This window comes from Oncorhynchus clarkii, chromosome 19, assembly GCF_045791955.1.
Source record: "Oncorhynchus clarkii lewisi isolate Uvic-CL-2024 chromosome 19, UVic_Ocla_1.0, whole genome shotgun sequence".
NCBI lineage: Eukaryota > Metazoa > Chordata > Actinopteri > Salmoniformes > Salmonidae > Oncorhynchus > Oncorhynchus clarkii.
Genome location: NC_092165.1, coordinates 33,096,057 through 33,115,310, shown reverse-complemented (window position 1 = coordinate 33,115,310; position 19,254 = coordinate 33,096,057). Strand labels below are relative to the sequence as shown.

Below are 19,254 nucleotides of genomic sequence, written 5' to 3'. Positions count from 1 at the left end.
GACAGGAGGAGAAAATAAACGTTTTACTGAATAGGAGGAAATGACTCATGTGCTGTAAGTGATGGGTACAGACCATTACAAACAGTAAAATGTCCCACGTTTGTGTCTGACAGCAATTCCCGTAGTACACTTGATGGTGATGACGACACTGCCACCTAGCGGAAATGCCATACAACACATCATGGCCTCTACCACTGGCTGACTACCATTTTTTTCTTCTTGACGGGGATTTCCTGAGGAAGTAAAACCAAAGCAAAGGGGGCTTTCCAACCACTAGACATCAAGACAAGAGCAAGTCAGCAGCGGCTGCTTTTTCTGCTATATTCCCGTATGGATTTTAGTACATTTCCTTTTAACATTCTGTTTTTAAAATGTCAGCTACCGATCAAAAGCCTCTAGCTGCCTGTTTTAAAACCGGCAGTGTTTGGTCGTTTTCATTGTAAGCGGTTACATTGTGGCGTTCATGAACGTGCCATTCATCGAAGCTCCATTTGTAACATTGTAGCTCCTGGAAAACGGCGTTGCGTTGGCCCACGTTATATCTGATTCATGTAAGTATTGTTTGTTGCTAGACGGGAAAGCTAATTATATTATAGTGAATTTGACTTTTATGTAGCTATGTCTGTCTGTAGATTGCAACATGTTGAGTAGGTAGCCATGCAGTTGTGAGCCAAAACATGTGTGTGGAGCTAGGGAGGCTTCAAATTGGGGTATGATGTAATTTAAAACATCCATTGTGGTGCACTGAATTGCCTACACTGAATTGCCATCTAAACCATGGTGACAATTGACCAATAATGGCATATTCTAAATATGTATTATTTCACATGATCACGTTGTCATGTCATTTTACGTTGACATGACATATTATAAGATCTTCAGTTTTACACCAATGCATTTGCAATACATTAATTGCAGTTATGACAAATTGGTTGTCCAAAAATGTACCTCAAGTCATTTGCATGATTTTCTATTTTGGAGGGTGGTTTCTATTATCAGACACGGTGAACAGTCTGGTAATAGTAAATATTGGGTGCAAAAATATATTTGTATTGAAATACATGCTTATCATATGTCAATACTGCCTTTGGGACATGCCAAGCGGTATGCCTGTATGCATATGAAACATTTAAAACATTATTTAACAGAATCACATTTCTGATTGGCCAGGTCTAAGATCACTGATCAGAAAAACATTAATCTGTTTTGGGAAGATTCACCTGTTTCCAAGTTCTCTTGCTTTTAGGTTATAGTGTTGCATGTAGCTAGAAACACGAGCATTTCGCTGCACCTGCGATAACATCTGCAAATCTGTGTATGTGACCAACACACTCTGATCTGATTTAGAGCAATTAGGGCTGTGACGGTCATGGAATTTTGGATGACGGTAATTGGTCAGATCGCGGTTACTGTTATAACAGACGCACATTTTCTCTCCTGACTGCATGTGTTTCTGCTGGGAGGGGGGTATTGCTTAGACAACTGAAGACTCATTTGCTACAACATTTTGCTTGTTTCAGCAAAGAGCAACAATGTTTAATCATGTTACAGCAGAAACCGACTCAACTGCCTGAATGCCCGGCCATCCCGTCTTCAGTTAGCTGTTCATTCCACACAATTAAAAAAAGAAATATATATATATATATATATATGGTCACGATGGCTGTTATTTTATTTTCATGATGATCTTTATCCATACCAGTAGTTACATGGTTATGGTAATTGTGCCAAACCTAAGTGCAATGAAAGGTCACTCAGAGAATTCCCCTACTTGTTTCGTTTTTGTTTTGTGATGTCATGTTACTCAACCAGCATAACAAGACTTGGCTACATCTGTATAATGGGAGTGGAGAGACTGCCCTCTGTACCGATATTGTCTGAGTAGAATAGATAGCTCGTGCATTTCATGGCCGTATGAGAGGATCTCCCTGAGAAACTATGACATGTAACTGATTTCCCTCGTCTTTTTTCTTCCTCCACTCACTGTTAGACACAATGTGTCCTTTCAGCATCAAGCATTATGACCATGTTTAAATACGGTAGAATAATGAGCCTGTTTCTCAAAAGATGTCGGACATTCTCCATGTAAACCTATCAGTGAGTGTATTTAACAGGGGAAATACCCAATTTTACATAATGCTCAGCGTTTCATCAGAAACAGATTTCCTGTCAAGGAAGATAGACCTGACTAATCTCGTCCCTGGCCCAAATGTACCCGAAACAATCTCAAATGTACTATATGCGTTACTGTAGGTAGGAGATAACGAAGATATCTATCTAGCCTAACCAATCTAAATTTCTAACTTTTGCTGACAGCTTTTATCTAGCTGTGTCTGGAGTTTGTGTAGGCTTACGCGTGTGTTTGTGTGTGTGAGAGTACTAAGGTGTGTGTGTGTGTGTGTGTGTGGTCAGTCAGTCAGTCAGTGGTGATGGACAGGGACAGGCATGTGGAAAAGCCCCTTGAATATCCCAGGAAGTCCCTTGCGAACCACATGAACTGGTCAGCGAATAGTCTAGGCCTAGTCCATTTGCTCATCCGGTGATGATGGTTGGATGGACTTTCAATGTTGAGGGCAGAGTTGTAGAAGTGGCCAGTCTTGATATCCTAACCAGTGTCAGTCTGAATGGGTTCAGTTGTACTATATGAATGAGTCATTTGAACAACGTGCAACAGGATGTAGACCTGATGGTTCAGTCATTAGTTCAGAGTTGATTTCTAGCTTCTCGGGAACCTTTCTCAGTTCTCCATTTTAACTAGAACCTACTACTAGAAGTTTTTTTTTTGGGGGGGGGGGGGTGATGGTATTTACATGGGATTTGAGTCAATTGAAGGATGTTCTAGCCTAGACTGCTTGCACTCCTAAAGTGAATAATGTTTTGGCAAGTCAATGATAAAGGCTTGGTTCAGTCTAGATTAAGTTCTGTCCTCTATCTAATTTTGGGTATGTTTTATTCCAGTCCCAGGCCTTCCTGCTTGTGCACTCCACTCTGCTCCGAGTCAGAGCGGGGATAAATTTAGACCCAGTTAGCTATGCCTGTTATAAAGGGGTTTCCCAAGGCTTGGCCTGACAGTCGTGAGCTGTTGATGTGGCAATGAATGCTCAGCATTAACACACACAGCCTCAGCTGAAACACCATGTTGTGTTTGTCCTGTATGTTGCAACTGTACATTTTATGAAACATCTCTCACCTCATGTCTGTCTGTGTGTGTGTGCCCTCCCCAGGTCATGTCAGCAGGGCGGAATGCGGACGGGCGGGAGCTGCAGATCCCCCTCCAGCAATGCGCTCTCTCCCTGGCCGCTCTCTCCCTGGCCCAGCGCCCCTGGCCCAGCGACCACGTGGCAGGCTTCCTACCCCAGCACGGGGGCTTCAGGGACCACTTCGTAGCCACCCCGGAACCCAAGTACTGCTGTGAGTCCTGCAAGCTGGTGCTCTGCAACCCCAGGCAGACAGAATGCGGACACAGGTTCTGTGAAACCTGTATCTCTGATCAGCTAAGGTGAGGAGAAGAGATTTGATATTCATGCTGAGTGTGAGAATGAATGGGTATGTTTATTTTTTTTAGGAAATTACAGTTGAGAAATTACAGAAATGTCTTCTTGTCAGTGTGTTTGATATGTCAGCTGTCTTTCTGGTAAGATTGGTTTGTCATTCAATGATCATGTGATGATGATGGAGGAATAATGAAATCATTGGCCACTAGTTGTTAATAGGATGCTTGATTGGACATAAATTATTAGTTAAATCTACTTTACAGCAAACCGAATCCAGTATGTCCAGAAGATAAGGAACCTCTGTTCAAAGACAAGGTAAGACTGAAAAGGATTTGCATCACTTTCATCACCCCTATATACCAGCCCCAAGGGGGAAAAAAATGAAAGTTTATTTTTAACTCCGTCAGGGTCTCAACTAACTGTTGAGAGTTAAAATAGTAGAATACACAAGGTACATTTCGAAATTTGGTTGTGCACTCAATTAGCCCATATCAGCTAAATTGTTTTAAATTGATAAGTTAGTTTAGCGAGCGATCTAAACCCATTCAGTTTATTAGTTACTCATTCAGATATCAATTCAAATCTGCAAACATTTCTCTCCACCCTATGGCAAAATAGAATTGCAGGAAATGAGTTATAAAAGTGGCAAGATCTTCTCTACACCTATGGTAAAGTTGCTTTAAAAACAGCAACATTTTCTCTACGCCCCATGGCAGAATGTGTAGAATTGCACTAAATAACATTTAAAACGTCATCTGACTGTGTGTGTGGGTATGGATGTGGGTACGCAGACCCACGAGCCACTGAGGCCCCTCATGATGAGTTCAGATTTTTGGTGGCCCCCATTCCCATCAAAGTTGCCCATCCCTGCTATATACCCATTCTAAATGGCCTTGAACATAATCAGTGACAATCGTGTTGTGTGTGTGTTTTGTCAGGTCTTCCGTGACGTATGCTGCCATAGAGAGATCATGGCTCTGAGAGTGTACTGCAGGAGTGAAAAGAACGGCTGTAAGGAGCAGATCAGTTTACAGCAGGTCATGGTAAGTGTCTGACTGAGGGAAATAAAACGTCCCATTGTTGCACAGTGCACGCCGTCGGTATTCAAACTCTGAACTGCAAAACACCGTTTAGAAAAATGTTTATCTACAATTCTCCTTGATGCTCAAGGTTGGACATTTCCCATCAACTGTTATGAATTACTATAATAATACGTAACATTTTCTTTACACTCATGATTCCTTTTCCTTAAATGTTTTTATTTTTTATTTTTTTTACCAGGATCATTTAAATGTGTGTCCGTATTTTGAGGTGCCATGCCCTTTGGGAAAGTGCAAAGAGAAGATGATGCGCAAAGACATTCCTGAACATTTGAGTTGGAAATGTAAACACAGGGAGACCACCTGTGAATTCTGCATGCAGAAGATGGCCATGACTGAGTTACAGGTAACTAGAACCACTACTGGAGTTGGGCCGGTGCTCACCAAACCTGCACCTCCTATAGAATATTTTGTCTTTAAGGGGGCAGTTTAAGTTTCCTGCTTAATTTGTAATAATTTTTTACACACTACGAGGTCGTAGACCTGTGAAAAACTATGCAAAAGTAGTCCAATGGACGGCCATATCGACAACGATAAAGTACTTGCAGCTCTGACCTGTGCTGAAAGATATCTACTTTTTTCTTTCTTTTCTGACAGGCAAAGACAAAATAATTGTGTTTTAATATAAAAGTGGCAAGTATACACAACCTTTCTGTGTGAAAAAAGAAAAAAAATACCTGGAATTTAAGCCTGTTCAGGTGGTATGGAACTTTTGACCCACATCATGACGTCATAATGTGATCTGATTATAATAGAGCTCATCAGATTGTAGTCCTAAAACCCGGAAATTAGTTACCTCTGGTTTGTTCAGCCATCGCTATGGGAAATATGAATGGCGAAAGAATAGGGTTTTTGAATAATCTCCGAAAATGAGGTCAACACAGGCTTTGGAGATCTTATACGTTTTGTTATGCGAGATAATAGCAGTCCGTTAACATGACCTTTATCAATTATGAAGCCTTTATGTGATTACATAAATTATTCAAAATTCACAAAGTGTTGTTTGCTGAAGTTTATCTCATAGAGAACATATAAGATCTCCTAAGCCTGTGTTTACCACAGACTAGAGGTTGACACCGGAGTGAAAATTAACTCCTGTCCCTTGTCCTGTCATTTTTTTTCCCTGAATTGTTCTGATCTCGCAACAGTTATATCACCCCGGGAACTTTCTTGTCCCTTCCCAATAAAAATCACTCCTGTCCAGTCCGTGCAAATTTTTGTGCACAGAAATATAGGCTATTGTGTTTGTTTAGGAAGTATTGAAAATAATTTCAGCAATATGCGACTGATATGTGGTTGTCTTACCTATTGTTGGCCTAAGTCGCTCTGGATAAGCGTATTCTATATTACATATCGACTAAGGCTGAAGGATGAGGACAGAGACCCCAGCAGGATGGGATGCACATAACAGCACCAGCATAAATTTGTAGCCAACAGCTGAGCACTGCGCACATATGAACATTTACAACGCATTGTCATTTACAACATGAACATTATTATTTTTTCTTTCTTTTTTTTTTACCTGAGTGGCAGTACTGTATAAATCAATACTCTTTAAATATAATTAGTACTGGCACCAAGTCAGTTAAGAACAAATTCTTATTTACAACGACGGCCTACCAAAAGGCAAAAGACCTCCTGGCGGGATGGGGGCTGGGATTAAAAAATAAATAACATATAAATATAGGACAAAACACACATCACGCCAAGAGAGACAACACTACATCAAGAGAGACCTAAGACAACAACATACTGTATAAAAGGATGTAAGGAGGACCGGCACCCAAAATAAGTACTGCAGCGTTTCCCGTACATTCATTTAGCAGAGGCAGCCCAAAAATATGACTGTAGTTTGAAAGAAGTTGCTGACTAGCGTTTGCACAATTACTAACTAGCATTAGCGCAATGCCTGGAAGTCTATGGGAACAGCTAGCATGCTAGTGAAACTAGCTCCGTTCAAACTGCACGCAGAGACATACACATGGTATCCATGAGTTCATCTGACTCTGGGTAAGTAGAAAAGGGGCTTAATTGCCAAATGTTGCACTATCCCTTTAAGATCAGTGACACGTTACAAGGTATATTTGAAGGAAACAGCGGTGTGAATGAGAGCCATGAGTGCACAGCCACTACTTGCTCCTCATCATCTCCCTACAGTGCAGTGGCGCACATCAGTTATATTTCAGATGTTAACATCATTACATTTTCATGAATTTTGGAGTAGAATGTATTTTTAAAAAGTCACCAGAATTGACCTTCTCACTGTCGTTCTGGTACTGGCATGTATTTAAGTCCACCTTAATCACTGACTATAACAACACTGTTACTTCCCTAAACAATATCATTGATTGATGTTGTAGAGCCAGTTCAGTATTTGTGTTCAATGTTTTTTGTGTGAATATTTACTAGGTGTATTTTCTTTCCATAGTGCCAATTTCTCTTTACTTGATAACTTTTTCAGAAACACAAAGACACCGTTTGTCCTTCATTTCCGGTGGCCTGCCCCAATCATTGTACTTTCCCCTCCATCTTACGGAGCAAAGTAAGGAGTTTTATTTAAATAAAAAATTACATTTTGTAATATAAATTGTATTCATGCAAAACAAGAATGGTCATCTTTCCACTTATCATCAGATGGATAAACATCGTTTTAGTTTTTGTGATACAATGGTTGCTCATTTCATTGAGACCACGTTGCACTGAAAAATGCTTCACACAGAAGGAAATGATTGAACCTGAATGTGTGTTTCTACTCTCAGCTGACGAGTCATCAACATGAGTGTCCCAAGGCTCATGTCACCTGCTCCTTTATCCGCTTTGGATGCAATTTCAAGGTCAGCCTTCATGTTACTATGACTGTTAAAATTTGTATTAATAATAACATGCTTAATATAAGTTCTAATAACATGGCCACTATGAACTCCCTGTGATGGGTCTCCTACTCCTTTGTCTTGCTATTGTGATCGTAAGAAAGTGGTGCTACTGTCGCACTGAATACCAACTCGGCCACATTTAGGAGATCATACAGTAGTTTTAAGCTGGTATGTTACTGATCTGATGTTCCCTGTTGCTCCGCTGTAGGGTCTCAACCAAGACATGAGGGACCATGAATCTAGCTTTGCCTCTGAACATCTGCGGTTGATGGCAACCAGAAACACTACACTGGAGGCCAAGGTACTGCAATTACCTTGAATTTTTTACAACAATTTGCCCTGTGTACAATTAGAGGAAACATTTTATAGAATCAGCATAATGAAATTGTTGATTCGCACGTTTTTGTACGTGCATTTATATGTAACACACTTAACAACAAAATATATTTTGGGAAGTACCCGAAAGAAATCAATTGGGAGAATTGAAACTAAATGAACCACACAGCTAACTTCCTAACAACAACAACTAACCCTAGGGCTGAATGGTTACTGTAGTTCAGGGCAACGAAGCAGTAATAACAACAACAGATATTGTTTATCGTCTAGGTGGAGGATGTTAAAGGAGAGCTTCTGGAGCGGTACAAGGTTCTGCCGGGCCTGAGCAGCCGTCTGTCTGAAACATTGTCTCACTACGAGGAGATGAGGGAGAAGAATAGACAGCTGGACCAGAAGCTCAATACCATGCAGGTAAAGGTCCAATTCTGTGTCATTAGCTAACCTTGTAATAAAGACGTAATACTCGCCTTTGGCATACATAATAATACTTGTCTTTGACATGCATCATGACATAATGCACTGTCCTTCAGTCCCATTTACTTATTTCTCAGTTGCAGGTAAAGTCCTGTCATGTATGGAAGCACGATATATGCAAAACCATTAATTAATTACTTGCGATTATAGATCAAAACACTTGGGTGAACTGTTAGAAACGTAAAATTAGAATGATCATTCTATTGCTATGGTTGGAATACAGTGGGAACATGGAATGCAGTTTTGTTTGGTATGACAACGGAAGTAAGGGAGGAGATAGTTGTGACAGAGTAGGAACCAAAGTGTTGGTCAGTGTTTCCCGGGGGACCCTAATTCGATTGAAATAGATGGGTACATTCAGACAAAGATTTTAGAATACTCTTTGCATTTTCTTTTCTGATTTTAAGAACAAGCTATTGCACAAACAATGCTGATATACTCCACCACTGGTACCGGCCTGTATATTAGCCAAAGTTTGCTAGCAATATTTGCCCTATCAGTGGATTTAGCCAGAGATTTTAGAGAAAGGAGGAGATAAGAATCCCAGCGAAAAACGAAGAGAAACTTATAACGCTCCGCCCAGCAGGCTCACGACCAGTCATCGGCGCTATATTTGCGCAATCGCAAAGATTTGTTTTTCGGTTGAGTGGTGACCGACATAGAAGACCATCTGATCAACATAAACATAGCAATCAAATTGTAGAAATATGTTGTTAAATTGAACAATGATGAGTTTCTTAGTCGTCATTTAATTTGATAAAAAAGGAGAGTTGTTGAAGTTTGTCATCTGCTATTTTGCAAAAGCAGTCAATTGTGTTAGTTGTGTGTTCGTATCGAAATGAGTTAGCTAGCTGGAAATGTAAATAAAACAGACCTGAGGAAGATCATGTAACATTATTGTTTAGTTATTCAGGTGTCATTGTTCTTGGTCTGGCAAAGCCAACATGGTTGGGTAATATTAGAAGGATGAGGTAGTGGAAGGATTAAGGAACCGCACCTGCTTAGCAGTAGCCAGCAAAATCATCACATACTTTCTCAGTGGACACAACGATCTAAACATAGTAAGTACCAATGTGGTACTGCAATTTTAAAGAGAACTGCAGAACTCTGATACTATGATAGGAGACCGGGTGATAGGTGGGAGTGGGTGAGGAGACATTACGTTGTTCTTATAATATGTAACCTGTAATATGTTGAGACTGACGTCTCTTTGAGACCAATGACATCAGCAATAGTGCCGCTGCAGATACAAAGTACCGTGCGTGACGAGGAACCCGTGATTCTAGCTACAACAGACAAGGCAGGAGCATGAGAAATACAACATCACCAAAATATAAAGGATAGTCTATGTAATAACAATGCTTATCAAGAGAACATAGAATATAATTGTAATACAATACGAGCGATGCAGCTGATATGGTACGATGTCCCTGTCTAAATCCAGATCCGTACTAGGCAGCAAGGTTCGGAGGTTCATCAATGTTTCTAGTTTTTAAGCTACACTGTTCAACATTTCCGTTTTGAGTTTTTCTTGGCTGCCTCTTGTCCTATGAATTGTTTCGCGCTGTCTGCGCAGCTCTGCACTGATTGGACACATGGCGTACTACTGCTCTGAAAGCAGGGTGGCATGCTTTGGCTGGTCTGTGTGTTGTGCAGTGAATGTGTCTTTGTGATTTTGTAAGTGTGCTTTTTATTATTTTATGTTTTTCTCTGCCAAATGTGTGTGATTGGATTTTCTGTTTTTCTCTAGTGCCCAATAACACATCTGAAGGCCTGATTTTTAGATTTGCCGTGTCTGTGAATCTTTTGTGCTGTATGAATGTGCTCCTTGCTGGGCTGCATAGGAGTGGTCCTCTCCTCTGGTCGACTATGTCACCACGCCTGTCCCAATTCCCTAGGTCTCCATCCAGGGACAGCTTCCGGGCCACCCAACCAGCCACATACGCTTGCACCTCTGCCTCGACGCTGTCACTGATCTCTTCCTTTTAGAGGAGTGACATCAACCATATTAGTAACATTCATTTTTCTCAATTGCTTTGCTATATTGTTGGGATAAAGGATCATATTCTCTAAATTAATCACTTTTTTACAATTTGACTTAGATTTATGTAGTTATTCCTATAGAATTATTCGTAGTCATGAGTACAACGCTACACAACAAAATTTGTCCAATCATTGTGTTTCTCGTTATCAATTATGTCACTAAATTTCACAGAGTGAAATTAATTGTATCTCCTGCACTATAAACTACTCTTACACACCTGTTCAAGTGGTGTCGATGGGAGACAGTATAGGATGTAGGTCACAGATGTCTCAAGTTTTGAGGGAGTGTGGAATTGGCATGCTGACTGCAAGAATGTCCACCAGAGCTGTTGCCAGAGAATATCACTTTAATTTCACTACCATAAGCCGCCTCCTGTCGATTTAAGGCAGCCCCCCGCTCCTCTCTGGTTCAGAGGGGTTGGGTTAAATGCGGAAGACACATTACAGTTGAATGCATTCAGTTGTACAACTGAGTAGGTATCCCCCTTTCCAATGTTGTTTTAGAGAATTTGGCAGTACGTCCAACCGGCCTCACAACCGCAGACCACGTGTAACCACGCCAGCCCAGGACCTCCACATCCGGCTTCTTCGCTTGCGAGGTTATCTGAGACCAGCCACCCAGACAGCTGATGAATCTGTGGATTTGCACAACCGAAGAATTTCTGCACAAACTGTCTGTGAAGCTCATCTGCATGCTCGTCCTCACCAGGGTCTTGACCTGACTGCAGATCAGCATCGTAACCGACTTCATTGGGCAAATGCTCACCTTCAATGGCAACTAGCACGCTGGAGAAGTGTGCTCTTCACGGATTAATCCCGGTTTCAACTGATCCGGGAAGATGGCAGACAACGTGTATGTCATCGTGTGGGAGAGTGTTTTGCTGATGTGAACGGAGTGCCCCATGGTTGCGGTGGGGTTATGATATGGGCAAGCATAAGCTATAGACAACAAACACAATTGCATTTTTATCGATGGCCATTTGAATGCACAGAGATGACGTGATCCTGTTGCCCGTTGTCATGTCATTCATTCGCCGTCATCACCTCATGTTTCAGCATGATAATCCACAGCCCCATGTCACAAGGGTCTGTACACAATTCAAGGAAGGTGGTTGTCCTCTTTTCTGTTGTCTTGATGATAGGTAAGTAAAGAAGACATGATATAGGCCTACCTGTTTCCATTTTTCCGTTAGGCTAGTGTTCATAGATCCTGTCTGGCAGGCTCTTTTTGTTGTCTTAACAGACACCATCAACTCTTGTTGTAATCAAGATGATCTTCAACTGTTATCTCATCAAGGACAAGTATGCACCTTCTTTCTTCAGTGGTCACGCGCTGTGCTCCCCTTCATTTGGCTGAGGACACACACACAAAATAATACAATTCCTAATAGCCAGCCTAGACTATGCATGTAAGCACTGAAAAGTCTGTCTGAAACATTTGCCACTTGACACACTTTAAACAAATATCTGTTTAAAGTTATTTTGGTCTTTGGTGTTGCTAGGGAGAATGTCTTCCTCAGCTCTTTGTAGCACTTTGGGCTGTGGTGTAGTAATTGTAGGGAAAACTCCTTTAATCTCTTTTGTGAATCTTCTCCCTCTTGTTTTTGAGCAATGCATGTTTCACTTGAGTCCTGCAGAACGCCTTTGCCTCAGGGCTCAACTGTTCGAAGGAGTCCTGCATTCCTGCCTCTTTAATAGACTCCTTCAACTTCTGCATCCTTGAAAGAAGTAATATATCAAATAATATATCACTCAGTTCAGTTTCTGAAAGTAGGGCTATAGGCTACGCCTAATAGTGCTGAGTGTACAAAACATTAAGGACACCTGCTCTTTCCATGACCGACTGACCAGGTGAAAGCTATGATCCCTTATTGACGTCACTTGTTAAATCCACTTCAGTCAGTGTAGATGAAGGGGAGGGGATTTTTGAAGCCTTGAGACAATTGACACATGGGTTGTGTATGTGTGCCGCTCAGAGGGTGAACGGGCAAGGCAAAATATTTGAAGTGTGTTTTGAACGGAGTATGGTAGTAGGTGCCAGGCGTAACGGTTTGTGTCAAGAACTGCAACGCTACTGGGTTTTTCACGCTCAACAGTTTCCCGTGTGTATCAAGAATGGTCCACCACCCAAAGGACATCCAGTCAACTTGACACAACTGTGGGAAGCATTGGAGTCAACATGGGCCAGAATCCCTGTGGAACGCTTTTGACACCTTGTAGAGTCCATGCTGTTCAGAGGGCGTAACTTAATATTTGGAAGGTGTTCCTAATGTTTTGTACACAGTGTATATTAAGCGACATATTTGTCTTCCATCGTGTTTATCCTCTTCCTCATTAGAAACTCAATTAGCCTCCTCTTCCCTCTCTCTTGTTCTAGCAAGAGTTCAAGCTCCTTTATTCTCTGAAATATTGTATTGCTGTATACATTTTTAGTATAGAATTCATTGTTGGAGGGTGAAGACGTTGTGGACCTAGGTTGAAATATATCCTTAAGGTTATTACAGGGTCATAATTGCCCAATCAGAGCCACTTCTACATCTCCATAATCCCTCCCACTTGCACTTGAAAGTCAAGTTATCCTTACTCTGTAGATTTATGGCAGTGTTAGAACAGGTCTTGAAATCGTGACATTACGTAATTTACCCTTTTAAGGGATTGCGTGAAGATTAGTTTAGCAACTGCGAGACACAGCATGGCAACGTGAACGTTATTGGTCAACAGTCTGCTTGGTGGCGCGTTATACGTTACTCCATTCATTTCCCGCTGTGATTCTTATCTCCTTTTCTAATATCTCTAGCAGAGTGCATCTTGAGTGTGAGGAACTCTGCCTGCTTGAGTGACAGGGGGTGGGGCTTGGCGTGTGTGTGTGTGATTGGGAAGCGGACAAAAGAGGAGAGGCTGCGAGAGAAATCTGTTTAAAAAATTGTCTTTACGGACGGCTATGTGGCGCTTTCTAAATATCGAAGCCTCATGCGATATTGCAAATGTCAACATCGCAATTTTGATTAAAATTTGATTGATCGAGCAGCCCTATATGGATGTGTGTGTGTGTGTGTGTGATTGTTCCTCCATGTAGGAGTTGATGAGTTCCCACTCTGAGAAGCTCCTGGAGATGGAGCTGGAGCTGAGGTCTCTGAGGTCTGTCCGAGAGGAGGTGGAGACCCTCAGAGGAACCGTGGAGAGCATCCGCTCCAGAGTCGCCACTCTAGAAGGAGGGCGGGGCGGGGCCAACCCAGCCACACACACACTAGGTGAGTTGCCTTGAATTCTCTCGTTCTCAACACTTGTCTTGTGAATGCTCTTTAGCACTTCACTGCCACTAAAACCTGTAATCATGTGTAACTCGCTTTTAGGAGTTTCTCAAAGTGTAATGTGACATTGGACCAATCTGTTATGCTCAAAGTCTGAAACGACATTATGAGCAAAGAAATTATTGAACATTTAAAAAAAAAAAAATGAAATTGCTTTTTAGTCAAGAGTAGAGAGCAGTCCAGAGTGGTGCAGACAATACAGGGCTCTTATTCCATTGGCTTGCTTTTGTTTCTCTGCATGTTCTTTAGAGACACAGCTCTCCCGTCACGATGACATGCTGAGCGTCCATGAGATCCGACTAGCAGACATGGACCTGCGCTTCCAGGTCCTAGAGACGGCCTCCTTCAATGGGATGCTCATCTGGAAGATCCGTGACTACAAGCGGCGGAAACAAGAAGCCGTGGCGTCAAAGACCCTGTCGCTCTACAGCCAGCCTTTCTACACTGGCTACTTTGGCTACAAGATGTGTGCCCGGGTCTACCTGAACGGAGACGGCATGGGGAAGGGAACCCACTTGTCGCTGTTCTTCGTGGTGATGCGTGGCGAGTACGATGCCCTTCTGCTCTGGCCCTTTAAGCAGAAGGTGACCTTGATGCTGATGGATCAGGGCCCAGCCAGAAAGCACTTAGGGGATGCCTTTAAACCAGACCCCAATAGCAGCAGCTTCAGACGGCCCACGGCAGAGATGAACATAGCCTCAGGCTGCCCGCTGTTCGTGGCCCAGACTGTGCTGGAGAACGGTACTTACATCAAGGACGATACCATCTTCATTAAGGTCACAGTAGATACGTCTGACCTCCCTGACCCCTGACCTATGGTCTGTAGAGAACAGCAGATGTATCCGGATCAGTTTTATCTGTCAGAGGGAGAGGTGCCCTTATGTGAGAGAGATTGCAAGATGAAATGGAGTAAAAAAGAAGGAAGCAGAACGAGAAAAGAACAAAAAAGTTAGCAGAATAAGGTTTCTTTGCAGATCTCAGTGTGTAGCCTAAGCCTGTAGAAAGAGCAGAGTGGACCTCCGAGCAGTAGCCTGTGGTCCCTTTGTTGCTCACTAGAGGTGAGAGGATTATTTTTCAACAAGGGAGATATGTCACAAGCAGGGTTGGGTAGGTTACTTTCTAAATATCATCCGTTACAGTTACTAGTTGCCTTTCCAAAATTGTAATCAATAACGTAACTTTTGGATTACCCAAAGGCTTTGTTACTTTTAGATTATTTTCCCCTTAAGAGGCATTAGAAGAAGACAGAAATGTATGTTACCAATTGAACTACATCTATTGCAGGATAAATCAATGTTAAAGTTTACTTAGCTGGCCTTATATGGATGTTACATTTTACATTATGGGTTGGTTATGTAGGCTTCTTCCAACCCATCGCTTTCTACTACATACAATAATACGATTTAAATTATATCTTTACATTAAAAACCTAACTCTGTCAGATTTCCAGTCATTCCAATTAATGTTATACCCCTTGATCTTCAAGAATAGGATGTGGAAATATGGAAGTATAGATTAGCCAAATTGTTTTACCTGAGCACAACCCCAAAACTAAGGACTTATTAGCCAGCCCTACTCTGTTGTTTGATTTTTGTTATTGGGCTCATTGATTCAAGTTAAAAAATAAATGCTGCACTCATGGAATGGCATGCTTTGAGCACTACTGAAAAGTGCCATTTACATGTGAAAAATGAATGCCATTTGCTGTAGGCCAATTGTTTTCACCTTTTTGTTGGTGACACTTTAATATCTCGATAATATGCAGCTGTTTAAAGGGCAAATCCACAGATGAAACGATAACAAAATGGCCAACCCGCCTCTGTTTTGGTAAAAAGCTGAGGGATGGGCCTGGTGAAATGTAACCACTCTCAGATTAAGACACCGCTATGGATGCAAGGACTGACCATCCATGATATGAAAATTGTTTTAACCATGTTATGAGGCCATACAGTGTATGTTTACATTTGAGGCATTTATAAGTTCAATTCCTCAAGAATGGATATTTGGATATTGGAATGGATATTTATTTATCATCATGAATTAGATTGAGCAATAAAAGCCCCATTTTTATTCCATAGGCTGGGATCCACACTAAGCAGCTGTTTTCACTGGCTGTCCACTGGTTTCAAAAGCAATGATTGATATGCAGCTTAAACTTTTTGAATTCAACCATTATTGGGGTCAAATACCCATTTATATTTGTGAACAGCCATCCACGATCCGTAAGTCGCAAATAGCGAAATGAGAGAGAAGCAGTGTGATTTACATCAATGAGCATCACTGCTGTCATCCTTACTTCCAAGCTTTTATTCAAGTTGTATAATCTTTGGATGCCGACAGCAGTCGCACCATTGGAAGACAGCTTGGACTGTAGCCTACAAAAGTATATTCCTGCTCTTTTCCTGCGATCCATCAAACACATTTGGTGTGTCATCATAGTGGTCTCTGACTTGTGGTCAGACTCGCTCAGGTGGAACAAACTTAATCTTGCACCTGTTTCCTCAATGACGTTCAAATCAGCATTGAAAAAAGTGTCTAAGATTTCTTTTCGCAAACATCCTTTCTGAATTTATAAGTAATCCTCTAAATAATCATAGCGTTTTTCAAAAGTATCTGTAATCTGATTACAATATTTTTGCTGGTAATGGATTACAGTTACCGTTTTTTTGTAATCCATTACTCCCCAGCCCTGGTCACCAGTGGCAACCAGGCTGAATATTAAATAGAGCAGTGAGCATGGTGGTTTAATAAGTGATAATGCCCTCGAAGCTGGTTTTTGGAGGATATATTTGCAGGGGTGGTGTTAGGCAAACCGTGCCAATATGTCCTCCAAACACCGTCTTCGAGGGCCTTATCACTTTTATACAACGGGTTTCCAACGTTTTCAAATAATAATTGACGTATTTTCATAAACGTTATTTTGATTAATTTATTCATATTGTTTCATTCTTCCACAAGATATAGTCCCGACAGAAATCTAGGGTTGCTACCCAAGCCAGCTGGTCCTTCGTTCTATTGGTTCGGTTCCCTTGGGCACGACCCAGTTATGTATTTTTGTTCTAAATCCATGGATTTTGTTGATGGCTGGCAACTTTCTTTTCCTTTGCTAGCTAGCCAACTTTAGCTAACACAGTCATGTCAAACAGTGCAGCTAGAATAACATCAACGTAGCTGCATTCGCATTTGTTTAAGCTGTTTTCTAGTGACGTTATTTGGATACATCCATAACAATGAGCTAATGATGCTCAATTTCAACTGGCATAGAAAGTGTGCTCTCTCGTCGGGGTACTTGTTCAGAGGAGCTAGCCAACAACACAACTAACCCAGTCACTTCAAACTGGAAAGACTGAACTAGCAGCATTTTGTTTGACCTATTTTCTGTTGACATGTATTTGTATATATCCATAAAAAATATGGTGGTTCATGATTTCGACTGGCTGATAAAAGCTGTCTGCCTGTCTGTCTCATCCCGACCCTACAGGTTCATTGCTATGGGACAGCTGGAGATCGAATTTCAATATTGAAACAATGTTACAAATGTCAGAGACAGACTGCAAGGTTTATACAAATCTCTGCTATTGAAAACCAATTGCTAGTCTAAAAGAAATGGGAGAATGTCTAGATGCTTTTTACAGTGGAGAACAAGTTAATAAATTGTCTGGCTGGGCTGATGAGACAGTGGATTGCGCAGTGAGATGGAACAGAGTAAACAGTCATTTTAACGTCATAGTTTTAGCCGGTGGTAACTTGTGGGATAGACACCGGCTTGAATGGGGTTTTAACCAATCAGTATCCAGGATTAGACCCACCCGTTGTATAAGTCTAAAAAATGTCTATGCTACTCAGAGCAGGGATAGGTATAAATGGCATGGAGAGTGGATCATTCTAAGCCAAGTTATCAGGATCTAACCATCATCAAACTACATGGACCCATTATTTATGTATGCATGTATGGCAATCTACCAAAACTAAAAATCATATAGAATGGAGATAATGAATAAATTTACTTCGACATTAATCATTTCTGCCTTGAAGAACATGAGTGGGACAACGCATCATCCAACGCAAGTCGAGGTACAGACAAATATTACAGGAGACATCAAATATCACTAAGGAGAACTCGACTTGACTTTGTTTGATGAAACATTTCTAAATTAAAGCTTGAACAGACAATCCCACATGACATGTTGGATAAGGAGATACAATACTTTACCTTGTTGTGTTTGCATTGATGGTGAAGTTTGGTCGTATTATTGCATTGTTAAAGTACAGAATGTAACGTATAGTATGTATGTTTCCAGTGTTGTGATGGTGTTGGAGAACGTTGTTGATTGACAAGCTTTTATTAACAGTCGTTGTGTGAGTAATAGTGTTTTGTGTGCAGGCTCTTATTTCAGATTTGGTTTTAGTGGACCTGGTACTTAGGCAGTGTGCAAAGTCTGCATCTGAAACGGCACCCTATTCCCTATATAGTGCACTACTTTTGGCCAGAGCTGGCCAAAAGTAGTGCACTACATGGGGATTCAGGTGCTATTTCAGACACATATGGCACAAAGGAATGGATACACACTGGTATAGAAATGCCACTGCTTCGTGGAGTTAACAGGAATAGCCTTTCATTTCTGAAGATCTATATAGATCTGTAAATTACTTCTATACCGCTTTTTGTACCAATACCTTACACATTGTTTTTGTAATGTTCAAAACGGATGCTGTGCATCATGCTAATTATTATTTTTTAACAGTTGGGAAAGCAAAATGCCTCAAACTCCAACCATGTTGATTGAGCTGAGACATAAAGTGGACTTGTTTTCGTGATGGTTGGCGGAGAATGTTATTTGCACAAGTTATGTTTTGAATGTGTAATATTAAAATTGTTAAAGAACTTGAATTTGTCTCTTGGGTGTGATGTTTGGTTCCTGTGGCGGAGGAGATCCAAAGGAGAAGATGGATTGGCCACACACTCTGAAAGCCTCCTCCAACATCACCAGGCAAGCTCTATCCTGGAACACACAATGGAAACTGAAAAGTGGGCACCAGAGAAACATCTTGTGGTGGGAGCTTGAAGCAGACCCCAAAAGATCAGGCACGGGATGGAACGAGATTGACAAGACAGCCTAGGACAAAGTGCATTGGAGAGGTATCGTCAATGGCTTAAAGAGTTGGGGTGGGAGATGATCCTGAGTGAGTTGTCAAGCCATAGGCAATGGGAGCTAAAATGTGGAGGTGTAGATGGAATGGCTGCTTAAAGTTCTAATCATAATATATATATTTTTTAATGTAACCTTTATTTAATTAGGCAAGTCTGTTAAGAACAAATTCTTATTTACAATGACTCTACATGGGCCAAACCCTAACCAGGACGACCCTGGGCCAATTGTGCGCCGCCCTAGGATTGAACCAAGGTCTGTTTTGACACCTCTAGCACTGTGGCACAGTGCATTAGACCACTGCGTGATACCTACTTTGTCTAATTTTATTATATGACTGACACTGGTCTGCCACACTTGCCAAGAAAACTACAGTGACGTTGATGAATTGATATCTTGATATGTTTAGTGATGGGTGGGGAAAAGGTCTGCGCAGACTGTAGCTAGCTCTCCAGGATATGGTGACCACTGCT

At 41.3% G+C, this 19,254-nt stretch overlaps 1 protein-coding gene across 1 annotated transcript; it reads left to right on the top strand.

The window, feature by feature from the left end:
* The first annotated feature begins 272 nt into the window (after positions 1 to 272).
* Positions 273 to 18,519, top strand: LOC139375065 (TNF receptor-associated factor 3). Its single transcript, XM_071116465.1, has 11 exons — positions 273 to 551; positions 3,225 to 3,499; positions 3,758 to 3,809; positions 4,433 to 4,537; positions 4,776 to 4,940; positions 7,056 to 7,136; positions 7,354 to 7,428; positions 7,676 to 7,768; positions 8,074 to 8,214; positions 13,397 to 13,571; positions 13,881 to 18,519. The coding sequence occupies exons 2-11, from the start codon at positions 3,228 to 3,230 to the stop codon at positions 14,441 to 14,443; spliced, it is 1,722 nt and encodes a 573-aa protein (XP_070972566.1). The 5' UTR covers positions 273 to 551; positions 3,225 to 3,227; the 3' UTR covers positions 14,444 to 18,519.
* The last annotated feature ends 735 nt before the right edge of the window (positions 18,520 to 19,254 follow it).